The sequence below is a fragment of the Papio anubis genome, unplaced genomic scaffold (genome assembly GCF_008728515.1).
Source record: "Papio anubis isolate 15944 unplaced genomic scaffold, Panubis1.0 scaffold238, whole genome shotgun sequence".
NCBI lineage: Eukaryota > Metazoa > Chordata > Mammalia > Primates > Cercopithecidae > Papio > Papio anubis.
Genome location: NW_022162438.1, coordinates 26,581 through 51,117, shown reverse-complemented (window position 1 = coordinate 51,117; position 24,537 = coordinate 26,581). Strand labels below are relative to the sequence as shown.

At 35.1% G+C, this 24,537-nt stretch overlaps 1 protein-coding gene across 4 annotated transcripts in view; it reads right to left on the bottom strand.

Annotated features, from left to right (window-relative positions):
• LOC101022090 (coiled-coil domain-containing protein 152) overlaps window positions 1–24,537 on the bottom strand; it is a 53,025-nt gene that overhangs the window by 2,727 nt on the left and 25,761 nt on the right. For all 4 annotated transcript variants that reach the window (XM_009208345.4, XM_003899627.5, XM_009208344.4 and 1 more), the window contains 3 exons: window positions 17,786–17,850; window positions 13,780–13,882; window positions 804–931 (listed from right to left, as the gene is read on the bottom strand). In XM_009208345.4, coding sequence (XP_009206609.1) covers window positions 804–931; window positions 13,780–13,882; window positions 17,786–17,850 — 296 coding nt within the window. The remainder of the gene's footprint in view (window positions 1–803; window positions 932–13,779; window positions 13,883–17,785; window positions 17,851–24,537) is intronic.

Sequence of the window (24,537 nt, the reverse complement as noted above, 5' to 3'; positions counted from 1 at the left end):
GGATATATATTCTTCCAGAAAGTTATTAGGAAGAAATTTGTCCTTTTTATGAGAAATAAAGCAAAAGAAATTTCTAGTTGGTTGCTGGGGTTCGAAAAATTTCTGCTGGGATGAGAATAATGTGAAGCGCTACAAACATTCTTCCCATGCTGGAATGGTAGAAATTATGAAACCTGCATCGAATTTACCATAAAATGCAGATAATCCTTGAGTTTTCTGTCAGGGAAATGTGAGTGCTAAAAATACAATAGCTAAAATAAAGTTTCACTGTATTGGTTTAATAGCCAATTAGATACACTGAAGATAGAATTAGTAAGCTGGAGAATAGGTTAGAAGAAAATATCTACCCTGAGACAGGGAAAAACAAGAAAATGACATATACAGAAAAGATCATATGAGATATAGGAACTGGTAGTAAAGTCTATGAAAGTCTGTTGTCTCTCACCTAGTGTTGGGCCTAAAGTTGCTGCAGTCAGAAAGGCCTGCAGTTAAAAAGAAAAGTTGGATGTCAAGTGGGAAACACTGAGAAGAAAAGTTCTCAGAGGAAGCAATATCCTCTCTAAAAACCAGGACCTTTGGAACAACTCAAGGGTCCACTTTCAGGTCAAGTAGTGAAAGGCAATGCAGATGACAATTGTATGGTATGTGATTACTGCAATCATTTGATGGAGAATAAGCATGTGTGAAGCCCTCTCACAGAATTGCTTCTAATCCTAAAATGTATCTCACTGTGATGAAAAACAATCAAAGTACAGTTTAGACTAAGGGGTGTGTCCTCAAGTTTAGCAGACTCAAACACTTACCTCTAGCTGTAGCTTGATTATTTCATTTTGCTTTTCTTTTTCTTGACTTCTTAGCTTTGCATTTAACTCTGAAATTTCCATCTCCTTTTTCTCTATTAGTTCTTTGTGCTTTTCTTCGTTTAATTCAACTGGATAAAATGAAATAAATAAAATTCATTCATTAAAAATTTCAAAAGTATTATAAGCTTGTATTTCTTTAGTGCTTAAAATCATTCCTAAGAAAGTAAATTTTATTAGTGAAACATATTTTAGAAATGGTTTACATATAGAATAGCTTTTCTATATTTTTTACAAGACCCTGAATAATGTTTGAGACACACAGGTCACTTGCCAAATATTTTTGAATGAATAAGGTAATTTAAACTATTAAACATCAAAGTACTAGAAAATAAATGGAAGATACAGTGGTTGAAGAGGGACACAAAGCCTGAGTTTCTAGGTATGAAGGCTCAAACTACTGGATGACCAGAGCTACATGAAGTCCCTGCTATACTATTCCATATGATCAGGCCATTCTCATGTTCACATCATGTCTTCATGCTTTATCAAATTTCTTCTTCTCCCAACTTTCTTATTCCTGTTAATGACACCATGACATCTAGGATGAGAGGCTCAAGAAAATCTTTGATTTTTAACGAGAAAGGAGACAGTCTACAAGCCCCACAAATGAAGGGCTTCCTAACTTTCTGATATATTTAGATAATAAATTTGTAAATTCTACTCTGTATGATTTAAGACCTTTGAAATCGATTGAAATTTGCGTTTTCATTTATGACATGGTCAACTTTCTTAAATGTTCCATGCACACTTGAAAATAATACATATTCTGCACTTATTGGGTATATTATTTATGTCAATTAGTATCAGTTGTTTATTTTGTTGTTTAAATTTTCTATATCATTACTAATTTTGCATATTTGTATGTACTTTTCTACCACTAAAAGGTGAATTAAAGTCTCTATGATTGTGGATTTGTCTGTCACCTACTAGTTCTGCAAATTTTATTTGGTGCATACAAATTTAGAATTGTTGTTTTATTTCCATGGTAGATCGAACACTTTACATCATAAAATATCCACCTTTTGCTCTAGTATTGCTTCTTGCTTTAAAGCATATTTTGTCTAATATTAGTATAGCTATGCCAGCTTCATGTTGGCTATGATTTGCATGATACATTCTTTTCCATCTTTTATTTTAAATCTTTCTATAGCTCTGTATTTTAGGTATATTGAAAGCAGCATAGTAGCAGATTTTAATATTTATTCAATCTGGCAATCTTTGTCTTTTAATTGGAAATTCATTCAAGTTTAATTTAATGCATTTAGTAATATATTTGGGTTTAAATCAACTAGCTTATTATTTGTTGGCTTTTACATTTTGTGTTCATTTCTCTCTCTTTTCTTATCTTCATTTGCACAGAATAACTATTTTTACTTCCTTTTTTCCTCCTCTATTAGATTGATAATGATTAGCTTGATAAATAATCTTTTATTCTTTCTTTAGTGGTTACCTTAGAGTTTATAACATGCATACTTGACTTATTAGAATTTAATAAAATTAGTAGTTTTATCACTTTATGGACATGATACAAACCTTAAAAACTTTAACTCCATTTATTCCCCCTTTTATCTTTGGTGTTTTTGTACTATGTTAACTTAGCTAAATTAGAACTATGTTTCCCAGAATTCCCTTGTCTATATGTTCTAAGGTAGAGTTAGCCGTAAGAGAAACGTCCACAAGATTTGGAAGATGGAAGTATAGCAAGAACTAATTTGCTCTGATGTTTAGTATAGGATGCTGGGTAGTGTTTCAGTTCACACGTGGTGTTGCTGGCCTTCTGGCTCACCAAATCAGCAGCTATTATTTTTTGAAGGCCAGTGTAGAGCCCCAGGGAACGCTGCAATTTATACAAGTTGTCACTTATCAATGGATCATCTCAGTGATAAGGAAAAACATTTGGTTCCACAACTTCTTAAGCTCCCACCAGATTTCTTTTTTTAGTTGCTAGATGTCTCAGGCCAGATGTCCTTGAAGCTCAATGGTGTAGGGCACCATCTTTTCCTGCAGGTTGTCATGTCATTAAGATTGGAGGAGGTAGAAGAAAGATGCAAATTCCAGTTCGTTCTCAGTATTTCTACTTGACATCCAACTTTTCTTTTTACCTGCAGGCCTTTCTGACTGCAACTTTAGGCCCAACACTAGATGAGAGACAACAGCCTTTCATAGACTTTACTACCAGTTCCTATGTCTCACATGCTCTTTTCTGTATATGTCATTTTCTTGCTTCTCCCTGTCTCAGAGTAGATATTTTCTTCTAACCTGTTCTCCAGCTTACTAATTCTATCTTCAGTGTATCTAATTGGCTATTAAACCAATACAGTGAAACTTTATTTTTACCTACTATGTTTTCAGCACTTACATTTCCATCTATTTCTCTAGCATAATTTTCAGTTCTCCATAAAAATTCCCCAAGTCCAGTTGAGCTTGGTGGCTGACACTTGTAATCCCAGCACTTTGGGAGGCCGAGGTGGGTGGATCACCTGAGGTCAGGAGTTCAAGACCAGCCTGGCCAACATGGTGAAATTCTATCTCTACTAAAAATACAAAAATTAGCCGGGCATGGTGATGTGTGCCTGTGGGCCCAGCTACTCGGGAGGCTGATGCAGAAGAATAGCTTGAACCTGGGAGGTGGAGGTTGCAATGAGCTGAGATGGCAACACTGCACTCCAGCCTGGGTGACAGAGTGAGACTGTGTCTCCAAAAAAAAAAAAAAAAGTTCCCCAAGTTCTTTACTTCTTTGATTATATTAATCAGAGTCATTGTAAATTATATATCTGATAATGCCATTATCTGGATCATAAATGAATTTATTTCCTTTTAAAAATGTTTATAATTGAGCTTGCTTAGGTTTTTGTATTTTTAAAGTCAGATTTACTGCAGCATAATTCATATATAGCAAAATCTCTCTCTGTATATAGAGGTGTACAGTTTGATGAGTTTCAAGAACCATATACAAGAATCTAACCATCAACATAATCAGGTAAAATTTTTCTGTCATTTCAAAAGGAGCCCTTGTGCCCCTTTATAATCTATCCTTTTGCTCAAATACTGGCAAACATTGATCTGATTTTTGTCACCATAATTTTCTCTTTTTCAAGAATGTTGTATAAACTGAATTATATAGTGTGTGGACTTTTGTGTCTGGCTTGTTTGATTTAGCATATTGCTTCTGAAGTGATCATATTGTTGAATGTATCAGTAGTTTGTTCCTTTTATTGCTGAGTAATTTCTATTACATGGATGTACCATGATTTGTTTATTTATGTTAATGGATTTGCTCGATTTCAGGTTTGGGCCATGATGAATAAAGTTGCTGTAAACATTCACAAGCAGGTCTTTGTGTACACATATGCTTTCATTCCTCTTGGGTAAATACCCAGGAGTGCGAATGCTGGGTCAGATGGTGTGTTATGTGGCAGCCATGACAATGAGCCTCTCAGATCTCAGGAATCCTAACTGATCACTTGCCCCAGCTCCTGCACTCTAAAATCCATTCCTACATTTAAGCTGAGGCCATGCTTCTATGGTTGCAACTAGTCAATGACAAGGTATGGAAGGAATATTACTGTGGGCCAATTCTTGAGAGATGTGGGATTCATTCATAGGTGAATTTGGATCAATGACTCTCCAGGGGCTTTACCTAACTTAGGACCGCACTGTAGCCTAAGACTTTTTAAAACCTAATCTTTCTTTCTCTCTTTCCTTCACAGAAGTTAGAGCTGCATTATGGATTGGCAGCTTACCTGGCTTTCTCTAATTCCCTCCCCATTTCTTCTCATAAGCATTCCTCTCAAAATAAATCTCTTGAATGTCTAATCCCATCTTGATGTTTCCTTCTTTAAGGACCTGAACTAGCACAAGGAAACAGGTATAATGGGGTTCTAAGATTGGCTCACTTACCACTTTCTGGGCAATGAGGACGCCATCCTTAGTGGTATGTGGAGTACTGGTAGTTCCTAGTATACATGTGTTACAATTACTACAGATTTCACTAGAAGTAATCTGGAAAGATGTCCTGGTGGTGGTGGGGAATGCCTTGCAAGGCATTAATTATCATTAAGACATTTGAAATATGGATAAAATAATGCCCACAAAGCCAGTAGAGTTACCTGGTTACTGCTAAATTAAACTGATGTTCTACTAAAGGATAATGAGAAACTGAGGGCTGTTAGCAAAAGGTTACAGAATTAAAGAATAAATGTGAGAGTGAGAGATCTCTTTGGTAGCTTACAAACATGCTGTTACCTCTGGTAATGGAACATCAAACACAGCTAAGCAACAGAAAAATCTAATAGATTTGAAGAACTCCAGAGATGTTTAAATGCTTAGTCAAAGCAGGTCTACTATGATAAAATTTGGACCCTGGTTGGAAAGACCTGAGATTCTGAAAAACAGAATGGAAATACTTGGATGGATGCCTCTGAGGATGCTAGCTTTAAAGATTTCCCTAAGCACTTGGAGTCTGAAGAGGTGGCCCACTCTTTCCTAGTAAAAGCTAGCAATTCCCCTGTGGTGGAGGATGCAGAGGGTCCTCTCAGAAGCTGCCTCAATCTCCTCTTTTGGCTGCTAGGCCAATAACTAGGGTCAAGATGCACCATAACTTGGCTGGGAGATAAGGGAGAAAAGTGATTATATCTAAAAATATCAACAAGAATTATTTAGGTTGTATTAGGAAGAGCTATGTGAGTACCCCTGCGAACAGATTTTGAGGCTGCTGGATCAAAGAATATAGAAAGTAAGACTAGGTAAGCAAGAATTCATTGACTCAACATTACTCTTTAGGGACAACAGACATAACATCCTAGCAAGGGCCTCAGGAGATGGGGCAAATGCTCTGCTAGAGTGGCCTTAAACCTCTAAAGAAAGCAATGATCAAAGCTGAGTGAAGTGAAAATATCTGAGCTGCCTGACAGATAGTAAAGAAAGAAATAAGGAGGCTGTAGAAAGTTGGCATGCTAGTATGAATATATTACATGAGGTAAGACAACCTACAAAAGGATTATGTTCTTTAGGAGGGTCCAGAAGACACATTATTAGCCGAGGCCACCAGAAATGTGCTGGTGAGGGGTAAAAAAGTATCACAAAAAATTCAGTGGTCAGTCTCCTTTGCAAGCCAGTGTTGACAGTAAAACAGGTTGCCATAGAGCTAGATTCATTAATATCCATGGGGATGGGATGCCTCTCCACCACAAAGTAATACAAGCCAGATGATAGAGCTTAACTGCCAAAAGGCAGGAGACCACAATTACCAAATTACCAGGAAGGCTGGAGAGTAGCCAAAAAGACTTGATGTGAAGATAATTGTAGAGATAGTTAATAGATGGACAACCAATTCTGCTTAACAGGTATTACAATTTTAAAAAATCAAAAATGGAAGAACACAAGGCTTAGGGTACATGCCTTAATTAAAAAATTATCATCCTTTTCTTGGTTTCCAGACCCGACCCAATTTTGGGATCTGGAACCCATTGGCTAAGTATATGGTCAGGTCACCAGGAAGAACACTTAAATACTTCTAGGTATCCCTTTAGGAAGAGAGGCCAACAAGAACTATAGAAGAGTTGCTACATGAACTCATGTAGAGAAGTAACTAGTGTAGTACAGTAGGTGGAGTGTTGTAGCCATGATAATACACCTTTCAGATCTCCAATTTCAGAGAGTTCACTGGGTTCATGACTATGTTTATGCTGAGGTCATACTTCTCAAGACCTACTCCTAGTCTATGACTGAGCTTGATAGGGCTATGAAGGCAAGCTTATTCCTGAAAGTTGCAGAACTTATTTAATGGGCAAATTGGGCCCAACTTTGTTGAAACTTTTTTAGAAATATGTCACAATCGAACACTTTCCCTACCCAAGATTCCTTCCTTTCTTCTCTTCTTCACGGAGGTTAAACCTGTATTACAGACTGACAGCTTACCTAGTCTCTCCTGGTTCCCTTCCCATTTACTCTCACAAATTTTTTCCCCAATAAACTTCTCAAATGTCTAACCCTGTCTTGACATCTGTTTCACAGAGGACCCAAATTAACTCATTGCATTTTTTAAAAACTGCCAAACTATTTTTAAAGTAACTGTACCATTTTATAGTGCCACTAATAATGTTTCAGAGTTCCAGTTGCTCCATTTGGCATTATCAACATGGCATTGATAATTTTTAAGGCTTTACCTGTTCTAAAAGATGTGAGGTTTCAATTTGCATTTCCCTATCTACTAATTATGTTGAATATCTTTTCACGGCTTATTTTTTATCTGTATGTCTCTGAACTTGAACTCCCGACCTCAGGTAATCTGCCTGCCTTGGCCTCCTAAAGTCCTGGGACTACAGGTGTAAGCCACCATGCCTAGCCCTTCACCTGTATGTCTCTGGAATAGTAACTGTTCAAATATTTTTGCCATTTCCTTGTTGAGTTGACTTCTTCTTATTGAATTCTTAGTGTTCTTTATGTATTTTTGGATATAAATCCTTTATCAAATATCCATTTGCAAGTCTATGGATTGTCTTTTCATTTTCTTAACAGTATTAAAGAACATAAATTAATAACTTTGATGAAGTCCAATTTATAACTTTTGCCTTTATTGTTTGTGCTTTTTGTTGCTTTCCAAGAAGTTGTGCCTAACTCAAGATCACAAAGATAATCTCTTATGCTTTCTTCTGGTAATTTTACAGATGTAGGTTTTACATGTAACTTATTACTCATTTTAAGTTAACCGTTGCATATGATGTGCATAAAGATAGGCTCATTAAGGAAGGTTTTCAACAACCATATATATAAAACCAATTAACCCTCAACATAGGCTTATGAGATCTGCTTTACTGAAGGAGGAAAATTTCATTAGTGAAATTATATTCAATATGCTTTACATATACATAAAAATTCTTAATTATACATTTAATACTAATTTTAATTTTATAAGAATACAAACTATTTCACATTAGATAACATTAAGTGTAAATACTAGGAACCAAATTTAGAAATGTTGTATTTACATACATAAATGTATAGGAAGGTACAAATCCCAAATTAAAATGCATCAAGGGGCCAGGTGCAGTGACTTATGCCTGTAATCTCAGCGCTTTGGGAGGCCGAGGCAGGTGCATTACTTGAGGTCGGGAGTTCGAGACCACCCTGGCCAACATGGCTGCCTAGGAATGTTGGATGCTACTTCTCCTCAAAAAGATCAAAGTTACTTGTGAATGGACGTGTTCTGAAAGGAAAACTGAGGGGAGAGAGCCAGTACCTGTCAGAGAGCCCACAGGAAGAAGCCAAAGTGCAGAAAATGAAGGCAGCAAGAGTCTAGCAGAGATCAACACCAAAGGAACTCAGAGCCCTGCAGAGGGAAAGGGTAAGTGAGGGTACTTCTTGGCTTTCCTCACTCCTGCAACAATCTGCTGACTGTCAAACTACTAAGGAGGTCCTCTTGTGACACTGGGCAATACTGTTGGTGGTCATTTAGGAACTTCCTGAGGAAAGAAAACCAGGTGGCTAGCTCATGTAGGCATGCCTGTGTATGCCGCAGGCCTGGACTGAGATGGTGGGTGCTGTACTGGTTGTGAACCTGTTGTGGGCCACTGCTGCTGCCCAAGGGATCTCTGTCTTTGCATCACCATACCACCAAATCCCCTGCAAATATACCCCACAACCTGCTCTGAGTTTGGCAAGCACGGGGAGCCAGCAGGTCCATGGAAGCTACAGGACCATGTAGGCACAACTTCTTGGAAAGCAACAAAAAGCACAAACAATAAAGGCAAAAGTTATAAATTGGACTTCATCAAAGTTATTATGTTCTTTAATACTGTTAAGAAAATGAAAAGACAATCCATAGACTTGCAAATGGATATTTGATAAAGGATTTATATCCAAAAATATATACAGAATACTAAGAATTCAATAAGAAGAAGTCAAACAACTCAACAAGGAAATGGCAAAAATATCTGGACAGTTACTATTCCAGAGACATGCAGATGAAGGGCCACACGCGGTGGCTCTTGCCTGTAGTCCCAGCACTTTGGGAGGCCAAGGCGGGCAGATTACCTGAGGTCGGGAGTTTGAGTTCAGAAGTCTAAAAAGAGGACCTCAGTCTCTTCTGGCTTGTAAGGCTTCTGTAGGAAGTCTACTGTGTTAGCCTGATTGGATTTCATTTATAGGTAATTTGGCTATTTTCTCTAGCTACCTTTGAGGGTTTTTTTTTTTTTTTTGGCATTGACCTTAAATAGTCTAATGATTATATGGCAGACTTCTTACAGAAGCCTTACAAGTCAGAAGAGACTGAGGTCCTCATTTTAGCCTTCTTAAAGAAAACAACAACAACAACAACAACAAAACACCATCCAAGAATTTTATATCCACCAAACAAGGAAGGAGAAATAAGTCTTTTCCAAATAAGTAAGTGCTAAAGGAATTCATCATTACCAGACCAGACCTACAAGAAATGCTCAAAGGAGTTTTAAACATGGAAACAAAAGGAAAACACTTGCTACCATAAAAGCACGCATAAGTACAAAGTTCACAGATCCTATAAAGCAATTAAACAACTGAGACTATAAAGCTCACTAACAACAGTCTAATGGGAACAAAATCTCACATATAAATATTTATCATAAACAGCCTAAATATTCCACTTAAAATACACAGATTGGCAAATTGGGTTAATAAAACAAGACTAAACCATCTACTGACTTCAAGAGACCCATCCTATGTGTAATAACACCATAGGTTCAAAGTAAAGGGGTGACAAAAGATCTACCATGCAAATAGAAAATGAAAAAGAACAGGGGTTGATATTCTTGTATCAATTAAAACACTTTAAACCAACAACAGTAAAAAAAAGACAAAGAAGGGTATTATATAATGATAAAGGCTTCAATTCAGCAAGATATAATTATGTAACTACTATTATATAATGATAAAGACTTCAATTCAACAAGAAGATTTAACAAGCAGATTTAACTGTGCCCAACACTGGAACACCCGGATTTATAAAACAAATATTACTAAACCTAAGAAAATAGATAGACAGCTATACAATAGTAGTGGAGTTATCAATGCCTCATTGACAGATAAAGAATTCAAAATATGGATTGCAAGGAAACGCAAAGAGATCCAAGAGTAAGTTGAAAACCAACACAGAGAAACCAGGAAAAAGATTCAGGATATGAAAGAGGAGGTAGCTACGTTTTAAAAAGCAAAACAAAACAAAAACTTCTGGAATTAAAAAATTCACTAAAGGAATTTTAAAATACAGTTGAGAGTTTTAGCAACAGACTAGACCAAGCAGAAGGAATAATTTAAAAGCCTGGAGACTAGTCTACTGGATCATGGAGGCTGAAAAATAATAAAGAAACTCTGAACTTAAATTGGACTTTTGACCAAATGAACCTAATAGACATCTACAGAACACTCCACTCAACAACTGCAGAATATACATTTTTTCTCATCTGTGCATACAACATTCTCTAAAATTGACCATATGCTTGATCATAAAACAAGTCTCAATAATTTTTTAATAAAATTATATCAAATGTATATATGGACCATAATGGAATAAAATTAGAAATCCATACCAAAAGAAACTTGCAAAACCACACAAATACATTGAAACCAAATTTGCTCCTGGTTGACTTTTGGGTAAAAGACAATAACAAAAAAACCAGAAATAAAAACTTATTTTGAAACAAAAGAAAATGCAGTCATAACATGCCAAAACCTCTAGGATACAGAAAAAGTAGTATTAGGAGGAAAGTTTATAGCACTAAATGCCTACCTGAAGAAGATAGATGTAACGTTAACAACCTAATGTTGCATCTAAATGAACTGGAAAAACAAGACCAAACCAAACTCAAAGGTAGCAGAAGAAAAGAAATAACAAAGATCTGAGCAGAACTAAATGAAAATGAGACGAAAACAAAACTCCAAAAAACCTTACAAAGGATCAATGAGACAAAAACTGGGTTTTTTGAAAGGACAAACAAAAGTGATAGATCACTTGCTAGATTAACCAAGGAAAACAGAGAGAAACAGAAGTTTCCAGATAAGCACAATCAGAAATGATAAAGTTGACATTACAATCAATACCACAGAAAGACAAAAGATCTTCAGAGACTACTATGAACATTTCTATGTGCACAAACTAGAAAATCTAAACCAAATGAAAAAATTCCTGGAAACATACAGCCTCCAAAGATTGAACAGGAAGAAATTGAAATTCTGAACAGGCCATTAATGTGCCATAAAATTGAATAAATAATAAAAAAAATACCAACAACAACAAGAACAAAATCCCAGGACCAGAGTATTTACAGGTCAGCCAAATTCTACCTGATGTACAAAGAAGAGTTGGTACCAATATTACTGAAGCTATTCTAAAAAATTGGGGAGGAGGGAGGCCTCTCTAACTCATGCTATGAAACCAGTATCATGCTGATACCAAAATCTGGCAAGTACCCCCCAATAAAAAATAAAACAACAGGCCAATATCCCTGATAAAAGTAGATTCAGAAATCCCCAACAAAACACTAGCAAACAGAAAATCCAGTAACACATCAAAAGGATAATTCATCAGGATCAAATGGCTTTATTTCAGGAGTACAAGGATGATTCAATATATACAAGTCAATAAATGTGATTTGTTACACGAACAGAATTAAAAACAAAAACTGTATGATCATTTCAGTATATGCAGAAAAAGCATTTGGTAAAATCCAACACCCTTTATAATAAAAACCCTAAAAAATAGGCATTGAGGGAACATACCTCAAAATAACAAGAGCCATACATGACAAACCCACAGCCAACATCATACCGAATGGGGAAAAGTTGAAAGCATGTCCCCTAAGAACTGGAACAAAACAAAGATATCCATTGTCAACACCCCTATTCAACATAGTACTGAAAGTCTGTAGCTAGAGCAATCAGGGAAAAGAAATAAATAGTAGCCATCCAAATTGGAAAAGGGGAAGTCCAATTATATCTGTTTGCTGATAATATGATTCTACATTTAGAAAACCCTAAAGATTAATTTAAAAGATTCTACACCTAGAAAACCCTAAATATTCCTCCTAGACCTAACAAATGACTTCAGTAAAGTTTCAGGATACAAAATGAATGCATCAAAATCAGTGGCATTTTTATAAACCAACAACACTCAAACTGAGAACCAAATCAAGAACTCAATTCCATTAAGAATTACCATACACACACAAAATTACCTGGAAATACATTTAATAAAGAAGGTGAAAAACCTCTACAAGGAGAACAAAACAGTTTGATAACATAAATCATAGATGACACAAACAAATGAAAAAGCATTCCATGCTCATGGATAGGAAGAATCAATATCATCAAAATGACTATACTACCCAAAGCACTCTACATACTCAATTCCTATCAAATTAACAATGTAGTTTTCACATAATTTGAAAAAGCAGTTTTAAAATTTATATGGAACTAAAACAGAGCCTGAATAGCCAAAGTAATTCTAAGCAAAAAGAATAAAGCTGGAGGCATCACATTACCCTACTTCAAACTATTCTACAAGGTTATAATAGCCAAAACAGCATGGTCCTAGTACAAAAATGGAAACATAGATCTGTAAAACAGAATAAAGAACCCAGAAATAAAGCCACACACCTGCAACAAACTAATGTTCAAAAATTCTACAAAAATAAACAATGGGGAAAAGATTCCCTATTTATTAAAACAAATGGTGCTGGGAAAACTGGTTAGCCATATGAAAAAGAATTAAACTGGACCTCCATTCCTTACCATATGCAAAAATTAACTCAAGATTGATTAAAGACTTAAGTGTAAGACCTTAAACTATTAAAATCCTAAAAGAAAACATAGGAAAAACTCTTCTGGACATTGGCCTAGGCAAATAATTTATCAAAACCAAAAATAGACAAATCGGATTTAAAGAGTTTCTGTAGAGCAAAAGAAACAACAGCACAAAACAAACAACCTACAGAATGGGAGAAAATAATTGCAAGCCATGTATCCACCAAAGGACTAATATCCAGAATCTACAAAGAAGTTAAAGAAATCAACAAGACAAAAACAACCCCATTACAAAGTGGGCAAAGGACTTGAACAGACACTTCTCAAAAGAAGACAAACAGCTGACAAGCATATGAAAAAATGTTCAACATTACTAATTATCAGATAAATGCAAGTTAAAACCACAATGAGATACCTTCTCAAACCAGTCAAAATGACTATTACTAAAAAGTCACAAAAATAACAGATGTTGTCAGGGATGTGGAGTAAAGGGAACAACAATGCACTGTTAATGGGAATGTAAATTAGTTTCGCCCCTATGGAAAACATTACAAAGATTTCTCAATTAACTAAAAATAGAATTACTATTCAACCCAGTAATCCTACTATTGGGTATCTATCCAAAGCAAAATAAATTGTTTTATCAAAAAGACACTTGTACTTGCATGTTTATCACAGTTCTATTCACAATAGCAAAGTCATGGAATTAACCTAAGTGCGCATCAATGATGGATTGGATAAAGAAAATGTGGTATATATACACCATGAAATACTATGCAGTCATAAAAAAGAATAAAACTGAATTATTTGCCAACATGGTTGGAGCTGGAGGGCATCATTCTAAGTGAAATAACTCAGAAACAGAAAGTCAAATACTGCATGTACTCATTTATAAGTGGGAGCTAAACAATGGATACTCATGGACATAAAGATAGAAACCATAGACACTGGGAACTCCAAAAGAAGAGAGGGTGGGAGGGGTGAAGGTTGAGAAATGACCTACCATGAGTTATGTTCACTATATAATTGATGAGTTCACTAGAAGCCCAAACACCAGCATTACACAATATACTCATGCAACAAACCTGCACATTATATCCCTTGAATCTATAACACAAAAGCAAGTTTATTTTAAACTTACCTTTTTTCTGCATGTCCTGATAAAGTTTGCTTATTTCTGTCTTATATCCCTCCTCTTTGATTTTCATTTCACTTACAAGTTTGGCAATATTATTCTTATATTCCTAAAGATTAAAATACATATTAATTTTTAAAATTTAAATATGTGTATATAACTTTTGATTCCTAGAAAGGTGAAATTCTCCATTCATATTACTTTTTAAATACTTTAAAAATTTTATATTACTTTTAAAAAAGGTACTATAAATGTAATATAAATGAACAATTTCACCTTTCTAATAATTAAAAGCTATCATATCTACAAGGAAAAATATTATTCATTGTTTGAATAATCAGCTTTCAGATAGACCCATTTTATTTTATTTTTCATATGTGTAAAGTATTTATTTTTTAATTTAAATTTACATTTTTGGCTGGGTGCCGTGGCTCACACCTGTAATCCCAGCACTTTGGGAGGCTGAGGCAGGCGGATCACGAGGTCAGGAGATTGAGACCATCCTGGCTAACATGGTGAAACCCTGTCTCTACTAAAAATCCAAAAAATATTAGCCGGGCATAGTGGTGGGCACCTGTAGTCCCTGCTACTTGGGAGGCTGAGGCAGGAGAATGGCATGAACCTGGGAGGCCCTGGAGCTTGCAGTGAGCCAAGATAGCACCACTGCACTCCAGCCTGGGCAACAGAGTGAGACTCCGTCTCAAAAAAAAAAATTAAAATTTTAATTTGAAAATTAAAAATTATATTTATGATGTACAACATGATGTTTTAATATATGTATACATTGTGGAATGTCTAACTCAAGTCAATTAACATATCTACATTATGGATATGTTCAATATATGTTAAATACCTCACATATTTATCACTTTTTTGTGGTGAGAACATTAAAACACTACTCTCTTAGCAATTTTTAAGTATATGATACATCGTTATTGATAACAATAACCAAATTGTACAATAGCTCTCCTGAGTCTATTCCTCCTTTCCAACTAAAATTTTTTCCTTTCATCAATATCTCTCCAATTGCCCCCTCCACCACAGCCTAACCACCACTCTACTCTCTGCTTCATGAATCCCTAAGAAAGATCAATTTCTGATCCAAGGAGATAAGATAAAGATAATACAGAAACAATGTCTTTTTTATCTTTGCTTTCTGGATACTCATCACCAGGGTTTAGAATATTAAGTATGCTCAAAATATTTAATTTTATGAATAAATGCCGCTACAGAATTAAGGCATGTTCAATATAAGTCAAAACTACACACTAGAGCCAACAAAAGGCACTGTTCAATAGCTAGCAAGCTTACTATGATGTAAGATGAGTCTCTTTGAATGCAGGCTGAACTTCTGTTTCCAAAAATTATATAAATATTCCTAATTCCCAGAGCAAGATTAGGCATTACCCGTGGTAAGGGTATGTTTTATGAGGAGGCATAGAGAGAAAGATGAATTTGGGATTTGCAAAGTGCTTGACAGCTGCCTGAGATTAACTTCTGAGGTTTTTGGAGGATAGGGGTGATTTATTATGCTAAGAACAGGGAGAGGAGCATTGAGAATGGTGATGGAAGACAGTTATTTTACTACAATTGTGAAGATAAATTTTACAACTTTACCAGGGGTATGGTCCTACATGAAGAAATTATTCAGAGGCCTAAAATGTAGGCAAGAGAAAAGGAAAGCAGGAAGAATAAAAGTTAAGTATGATAGTAGTAAAAAGACAATAATAAAGGCAAGAGGTCAATAAAAGCCTCTAATACCTAAAAGCTGGGGCTCACCATTGTATTCCCAACTCATTGTGTGTAAATACATGTGTGTATATACACACACACACATCTTGATGTATATTTCTTGAATGAATGGGACTGCCAATAAGAATTACTTTGGTCAGAACTCTTAAACTGGATCCCATGATTAGGCTTTTGCTCAACTTCCAAAATTTAATGTAAAATTATACACATATTTATTTGTGTGTGTGTGTGTGTGTGCGTGCATTTTTCTCAGTGAGGATTCATAGCTTTTAGTAGATATTTCATGGTATTAAGGAGGTTAAAAAATTTTAAACAGGTCAAGACACACTGGCTTATATGCCTACTATTAAAAATAGGCATACATTCCTCCATATTATCTCAGTTCAAGAGATTTAGTATGGATTCCTGTTTGTTCTACTTATCCTGCCAGGCAACTTGTAGGAATGGACAAAGCTATTCAACTTCTTGGCTCTGATTAAAACTGGGCAGGTGAACCCAGTGGGCAATCCCACAAATTGCCATTTTCTATGTATCTAGATTTCTAGATGGGCAACTACAGAGTAGCTTTTATAAACTACTGACAACTGTGTGCACTAAGCTGTTGCTGCTCTGAGAAATCACAAGAGACAAACTTATGTACCTTTCTACTCTCCACTGATTTTTGCCACAGGAAGATGTCACCAGTAAAGTGGAATGCATGCAGTAATTTGGTAAGACCCAGGATTTGCATTCCAGCCTCCAGGCATGAAGACTATTCTATCTGGGTTAAGTCAAGCTGTATCTCACTAGATCTTCTCTTCCATTTTAGCCTGTGCCATTCCTAAAAAATGTAATCTTTTCATTTTTCTAAGGAGACTAATCCCTAATAGGTTACAACTGGTTGTCTTCTTTTCATATGCTTTCTGGGAACTTTAAATTCCAAGGAATAACTTCTAGTTTCACTCTTGATATATAAAACAATGATTCTCTCTATACAAGTTGCAAAATCCTTCTACTCTCACAAATACTGCTATGGAGTACCTCCTGAGTTTGTTCCTGGGGAGTTGTTCTCTATGAACAATGGAGAATTTTAGATGTGTTCAGAGGTTTTGAATTAGCAAATCTGCACTGTCATAGTTTGCTTTGGACAGCTCCTAAGTAAGAAATTCAGACTCTTGGATTGTGGTGTTTTCTCTTTAATTTCTTCCCCTCCGAACATTCCTATGATATGACAAAGCAGTATCCTAGTGCTTGAAGTTTTAGAAAGGAAAGTGCCAAATTTTTCTCCCCCTGGTTCCCCACCCCAATTACAACCTGACTTTAGCATCTATTGTTGAGATCTAGAGTCAATATATGAAAGGGATAGGGAAAGAATAAAGGGAAAAAGGACAAGAAAAGGGGAGAAAGGGTAGGATTCATTCCAGAAATACTTAAAAACCATCTCAAAATTGGTGATGAAAAGCTACATTTTCTAAGAGCATAGCCAGAATGCTACTTATTACTGTAGAGTATTAACTAGAAGTTCTGGGCAGGTTTCTTCAGAGGGTCCTTAGATGAGGAACCAGACTGAATTTAGAGAAGATTCTTCAAGTTGAAGGCTCCTGTAGATTCAAATTGAGTTTTGAGGATCTTTTGTCTGCTAGAATTTGACATATTAGCTCTTGAGTGATGAGGTAGTATAATGAACCTCTCAAAGAGTAGAGGGAACTGACATTTATTTAGTATCTTTTATGCTTTTTAGACACTGTTCATGTGTTCTACAACTGCTATCACTACACTGTTCCTACAGGAGACAAGGAAAAGTATCAGAGGGTATGGTGGCTCCTGGGAGATAAATAATTTGTGATCCACATGAAATGCCCCCTGTATTTGAATGGTATAATGATTACCCAAATCATAAAGAGTACAGATTCATTTACATTATAATAAAAAAGTTCACGAGTAGTAACAAATAGAGTTTACTAGAGTAAAAACTCCATTAACATAATTGAAAAATATGTAGCAAAATAACTGCATCTCTTTTTGGTAGAAAGAAAAAGTAATGCATGTTATATGTTAGTACATTATATTTTGTAAAAATAAAACTCTTAAAACTTGTATTGCTTTGAAAACAAATTGTCATTTACTACAGATTTTGGCATATATACACATATCTCCACATACACCCACACCCACAAATACTTGGCTGTGTTTATTAATTTAAAAACCTCTTTTTTTCCCCTAATTTGAAAAGATAAATCTCCACAGGGACTTGACTGAATAGAATGATACATAAACTCACCTGTTCATGAGACTTCAACTTCTCTTTTATAAGATCAGCACTTATTTTTAGTTGTTCATTTTCACCTGTGTAATAATAATCAAAGATCATAATATATAGCACTTTCCAATTAATATGAAAATATGTTTAACATTTAGCTTCCATTATGTATGCATTCAACAAACATGCATCCAGCAGCTGCTACACATCAGGTACCACACTAGACACTGAGAATATGAAAGTGAAAAGAGTTATTGCTCTTCAAAGAACTTATAGCCTAGTGCTGAGTCAAATGTGTTAGTAGTTATAATATGCTATGATAATTACTCTTTAATGGCAGTATATCTGAAATACTACAGGAACCTGTAAAAAGAAAACCCAGGGCAGCTTGAAGTCAGGAAAGGAGAAGAAAACCTACTTGAGATGAGATTTAAGTGATAGGCTTACCCCATGTTAAGAGAGAGCATTCTAAATACAGAAAATTGCACAGAAGACCATGGGCTTGAGTGAATACAGCTTGGAAAAACTACAATTCAAGTTCGGTATTGTTGAAGTGTAAAGTGTGAGCAGGAGCTGCTATATAGGTTGGGATCCTATCACTAGGTAGACATATTCTAGATAAACAATTTTGGATTTTGGTTTTAATTTACAGGGAGTCATCAAAGAACTTTGAATAGTGCAGAAGTGAAATAATGAGAGTTACATGCTAAAACGATTATCTGGCAATGTGGATGATGAGTGAGAGGGTTTTGACCCTAGAGGAATGGATATCACTAAGTATAGGTCAAGTAAGAGATAACAGGAACCTAAATTACGTCAGTGGCAGTATGGAAAAAAGGAAGCAATGAGGAGAATTATTATTTAGATGATAGAATTACCTAGGAATTTAGTGACCCTTTAGTTAAAGGAGGCAAAAGAGAAAGGGGGAACCTTTTCTTTTAAGGTTTCTGGTTTGGGTAACTGAAAACAATACCTTCATAATATTTTTAACAAATTTTAAAAACCCTGTGGTTAATTTTGATTACTAAACATCCAGGTCAATTTAAAACTGTAATTTCCTATTTGATTGAAAGTTTTCATGATCCCTATCCAACTGGCTAGATCGGTAGCTGTAAAGAGTCAATAGAAGTGGGAAAGAAGTCTTAGTTTGCTCCTCAGTTGCTCTTTCCTGTCTTTCCTCTGGGTCATTTCTTGGGGGATGGAGACAGGAAATAAGGAGAGGCAAAAATTCTCTATTTAACTTCGAGGTTCCAGTCCTTTAGGTGCTTGTAGCAAATATATGCAGAGTCTGGACTCACTCCAACATTTGGCAACCTTTTAGCAGATGTCATTAGAATATGGAAATACGTAGCTATTTTATTGTTAATTGTGGCATGGGCCCTAGTCACTAATTCCAGGTCAACAGGAAAAGCCTCACTAGACATCCTATTACAGTTTCTCCTCTACAACCTTAACTACAAACACAACCAAGAAGTAGTTAAAGAAAACAACAAATCAGTAAAGATTTTTGACATTATCTTCTTTTAGGAAGGTTTCTTTTGCAGTAGAGTAACGTTGAGAGGAGCCTTGGAAACAGAGTCCACTTATGAAACTATTGCAGAGGTATTAAATCACAGTATTAAAATTAAAACCTTGACTATAAACAAAACTAAGAATTAGCTAAACAAAACAACAACAAATCAGTAAAGATTTTTGACATTATCTGAACAACGCTTTAGGAAGACTTGTTCTGTAGTACAGTAACATCGAGAGGAGCCTTGGAAACAGGGTCCACATATAAAACTTGCAGGGGTATTATATCAAAGTATTAAAATTAAGTAAAAATCTAAAATCAATTAGTTTTCAAAGGTTGTGATGAGAAAATGATAGGAAAAGTGTTACATTTTTAAGGGTCATATTTAATACAAATTTTAGTCTTGATGATGGCTTCAGTTTGTCAGATTGTGTCTTTCAAGAAATTAGTCCATTTCACATAGGTTATCATTTGTTCAGAGTATTCCTTTATTATCCTCTTTTTTTTTTTTTTTAAATATTGAGATGAAGTTTCGCTCTTGTCCCCCAGGCTGAAGTGCGATGGTGCGATCTTTGATCCCTGCAACCTCCGCCTCCCGGGTTCAAGCTATTCTCCTGCCTGTGCCCCTGAATAGCTGGGATTACAGGCGGGTACCACCACGCCCGGCTAATTTTTGTATTTTTAGTAGAGATGGGGTTTCACCATGTTAGCCAGGCTGGTCTCCTTTATTATCTTCTTAATGAACATGACATTTGTAGTGATGTCCTTTCTTTCATTTCTGATATCATTAACTTGTGTAATCTCTCCTATTTCCTTAGTTCATCTGGCTAGAGACTTGTCAATTTTATTGATCTTTTCAAAAAAACAGCTTTTAGTTTCATTGCTCTCTATCGATTTCTTGTTTTCAATTTTACTAATTTCTGCTTTATTATTATTTCTTTTTATTACTTACCTTGGATTTAATTTGTTCTCCTTTTTCTTATTTCCTACAGTGGAAGCTTAAATTAATTTTAGCTTTTCCTTGTCTTCTCATATACACGATTTAATGCTATAAATTTCTCTTTAAGCACTGTTTTTGCTGCATTTCACAAATTTTAATAAATTGTATTTTCAGTTTTATTTAGTTCAAAATATTTTAAAATTTGTTGATATTTATTTTTTGACCACTGTATTATTTAAAAGTATTCTTTAATCTGCATATATTTTCAGATTTTTCATCTATCTTTCTGTTTTTGATGTCTACTTTAATTCCATTGTGGCCTGACAGCAGACACCGTATGATTTCTGGTCTTTCGAATTTCTTAAGGTGTGTTTTATAAGCCACAATGGGATCTATCTTGGTGAGTATTCACTAAGTTTGAGGAGAATGTGTATTCTGCTGTTGTTGGATGAAATAGTCTATAGATGTCCATTATAGTCAATTGATTGATGGTATTGTTGATTTCAACTGTGTCCTTACTGATTTCCTGATAGAAGAATGTTGAAATCTTCAACTACAATAGTGGAGTCATCTATTTCTCCTTCCAGTTCTATCAATCTTTGACTCACATATTTTTGATGCCTTTGCTAGAAGCATATATAAAAGAATTTTTTATCTTCTTGGACAATTAATCCTTTTATCATTATGTAATACCCCTTTTTATCCTGGATAATTTTTCATGCTCTAAAATCTGCTGTTTGAAATGAATATAGCTACTCCAGTGTTCTTAGTGTTAGCACGGCATATCTTTCTCCAGCCCTTAGCTTTTAATCTATATGTGCCTTTATATTTAAAGTAGACTTTTTTGTAGAAAGCATATAGTTGGGTAATGTTTTTTGATCCACTCTGATAATCTCTGTCTTGTAAACTGTGTATTAGGCTATTGATTTTCAAAGTGATTTTTGACAAAGTTGGATTAATATCTACCGTATTTGTCACTGTTTTCTATTCATAGACCTTGTTCTTTGATCCTATGTTTGTCTTCTATTCTTTGTCTGCCTTTTGTAGTTTTGAGTATTTTGTGTGATTTCATTTTCTCTTCTTTTTTAGCAAATCCGTTATACTTCAATTTTTAGTTTTTTTAGTGATTGTCCTAGAGTTTGCAATGAATTCAGGTCCACTTTCAAATCCATTATACTGCTTCTCAGGTAGTACAAGTCTTTTATACTAAAGTATTCATAATTCCTTCCTCTCATTCCTTATGTCACTGATGTCATATATTTCACTTATGCATAAGCTTTTTAAGTATCATTAAGTATCATTACTTAATAATACATTGTTGCTATATTTTGAATAAACTGTTATCTGTTAGATCAATTGAGAATAAGAAAAATAAAAGTTTTTATTTTGCCTTCACTTATTCCTTCTGTAATGTTCTTCCTTTCTATGTATATCCAAGTTTCTGGCCTATATCATTTTGCTTGTCTCCTCTTTCATCACTTCCTGCAAGGCTGGTATACTTGCAACAAATACTCTCAATTTTTGTTTGTCTAATAAAGTCTTTATTTCTCCTTTCTGGACAATAAGTTTGCAGGATGCAGAATTATTGGTTGGCGTTTTATTCTATCTCTCTCAGCACTTTAAATATTTCACTCTACTCCTTTACTGCTTGCATGGTTCCTGAGAAGAAGCTGGGTATAATTCTTATCTTTGGTCGGTCCTCTATAGGTAAAGAATTTTCCTCACTCTTGTTTCAAAATTTTTTCTTTGTTTTTTATTTTCTACAGTTTGAATATGACATGCCTATGGGTAGTTTTTTGAGCATTTACCCTGCTTGGTGTTCACTGAGCTTCCTGGATCTGTGGTTTGGTATCTGATATTAATTAGGGAAAATTCTCAGTCATTATTGCTTCTGATGTTTCTTCTGTTCCTTTCTTTCTTTCTTTTCCTTCTGGTATTCCCATTAAGTGTTTGTTACAGCTTTTGTAGTTATTACACAGTTTTTGGATATTTTGTTACTTTTTTCCTAGTCTTTTTTTTTTTTTTCTTTTCAGTTTTGGAAGTTACTATTGACATATTCTCAAGCTTAGAGAGTCTTTCCTGATGCTGAAAAATTCTTTTCATTAGGCTATGTCTAGTCTACTAATGAGTCCAACAAAGGCATTCTTCATTCGTGTTTAGAGCCTTTAGCATATTAACCATAGTTTTTAAAAAATTTCTGGTCTAATAATTCCAATATCCCTGCCATTTCTGTGTCTGGTTTTGATGCTTTCTCTGTCTCTTCAAACCGTTTACTTTTTTTTTTTTTTTTTTAAGTGTGCCTTGTAAATTTTTGTACAAAGCTCATGACCACGTACCAGTAAACAGGCCTTTAGTGATTTGATGGTAAGGTGTTGGCGAAGGAGAAGCATTCTATAGTCCTATGATTAGGTCTCAGTCTTTCAGTAAGCCTGTGTCTTTGAACTGTGAGCTACCCTCATGCTTCTCAGTCCCTCTCCCCTTTGGTGAGATGGAATGACTAGAGTGGGCTGGAGTCGGCAAGGCTAGGGGGAGCTGAAATAGGATATTTTCCTCCCCTAAGGCAGCTTATCCTTGGCTAAAACCCCAGTAGTTTAGGTTCAGATAAAATAGCTTCTTTTGAGTCAGGCTTTCTTAAGACCAGAAGCTGTTGATTATTTCAAAATGGTTACTTTTCCTCTCCTCTGGCCAACAACATGAGGGGATTTTCCCCATATCTTAACTGTGAGATCTTAGCAGAGCTCTTACAGGTAAAACTTACAAAACTGTAGGGGCTCCCCTATGGGATTGGGTCCCCTGAAATTTTTAATCTCTTAAACTTGACCACGGTGAGCCTCCTGCAATTCATCAAAATTACATTTTAGGGTTTCCCGGCCTGACAAACAGGGAGGTTTCTGTTCTTGTAAGTTGTGATTTTCTGAATCTGCCTCCCTGTCTCCAATTCTAGGTGCATCAATCTGTCCTGTGACCTCACTTCTGTGATCAAAAGAGTCTAAGAATTGTTGATTTTTCAGTTTGCTCAATGTTTTACTTGTTAGCAGGGAATGACAACTTCCGAGATCCTTATATGTTTTACCAGAAACATGAGGTGCATTTGAAGGATTTTCATTAAAGTTAGAGTTCTATTTCCAAGTTTTATGTGCAAGTGAGAATACTTAAAAGTGACACATTTTTAGCCCTGAAGTTGCTTAATGGTGGAACCATTTCTAAAGATACAATGGTTTTTCCATAAATTAATTTTCCAAAATCAGTTAATTGGCCACTGTTGGCTGACATTTTATCAAGTCTAATAGACTTTGATTACTTTTTAACTTAATATGCCTGATAAAGAGCTTGTATGGGAGTAGGAGAAGTGACAGCTGTGATAATTTCTTATTGTTGGCTTGTGCTTGCATTATTGTAATTATTATTGTCCTCAATATATGTTTTATTTTTTAAAACTACTTGTCCATTTTGGAAGGATTAGTTTGATTAGAACTAGCTAGTTTTATCTATCAATCCTCTTATCTAGATACATATAAACTGTACTACATGGCCATACACTGAAACTAGAGGAAAAAGCAAACATGCAATTGTTCAGTTTTAGAACTCCCATTCTCCTCAGAGAAAGAAGAACCTTGTGTATCACGTGTGACATATAATTAACTTACACATAGAAAAAGGAATATTATCCTAGTTATTAAATTTTTGTAAGATGACTGGCTTTGAATTTTCAGATAAAAATAAAGATAAATAAGAATTGCAATTTTTTCTACATCTCATTGAATTATCTTTTACATAATCCATAAGTCCCTACTGGAAAGATTCATTGATAAGACTAAAGGAAGGTAGCATTTCTCTCATTGTAACTGAAAAGTTTCTTAAACCCAAAGGGTAATTGATTAATCGGCTCAATAGTGTTACCAAAAAACCAAATCCTTTTAGTTTACTTTTCTTGTTGTCCTCCAAAATCATCCTGCTGGCATGAGTTTTAGACTAGAAACAAGAAATCTGCAACAATTTTAGGCATTATATACAGTCTTATAACAACCAGAAGAACACAGTCCATCTCTTGGGAGAGAGGAAAATTATTCCAAAAGAACTCCCTTGGAGTTTGGATGCAATCAGCTTTCCCTGAGGCATATGGTTAAGTGAATAAAGGGTGAATGTCTGAAAATGAAAAACAGTTTCCTATTAAGGAGAGAAAAGAGCTATTGGAAAGGAAACCACTGGGTAGCTTAAATAAGCAGATTAATCATACTATCTTGGCAATCAATTGGATGAAAATGGTCAAATATAGATAGTTCTTATCTATCATCTTGCTCAATCAAGGCTTGTAAAAGC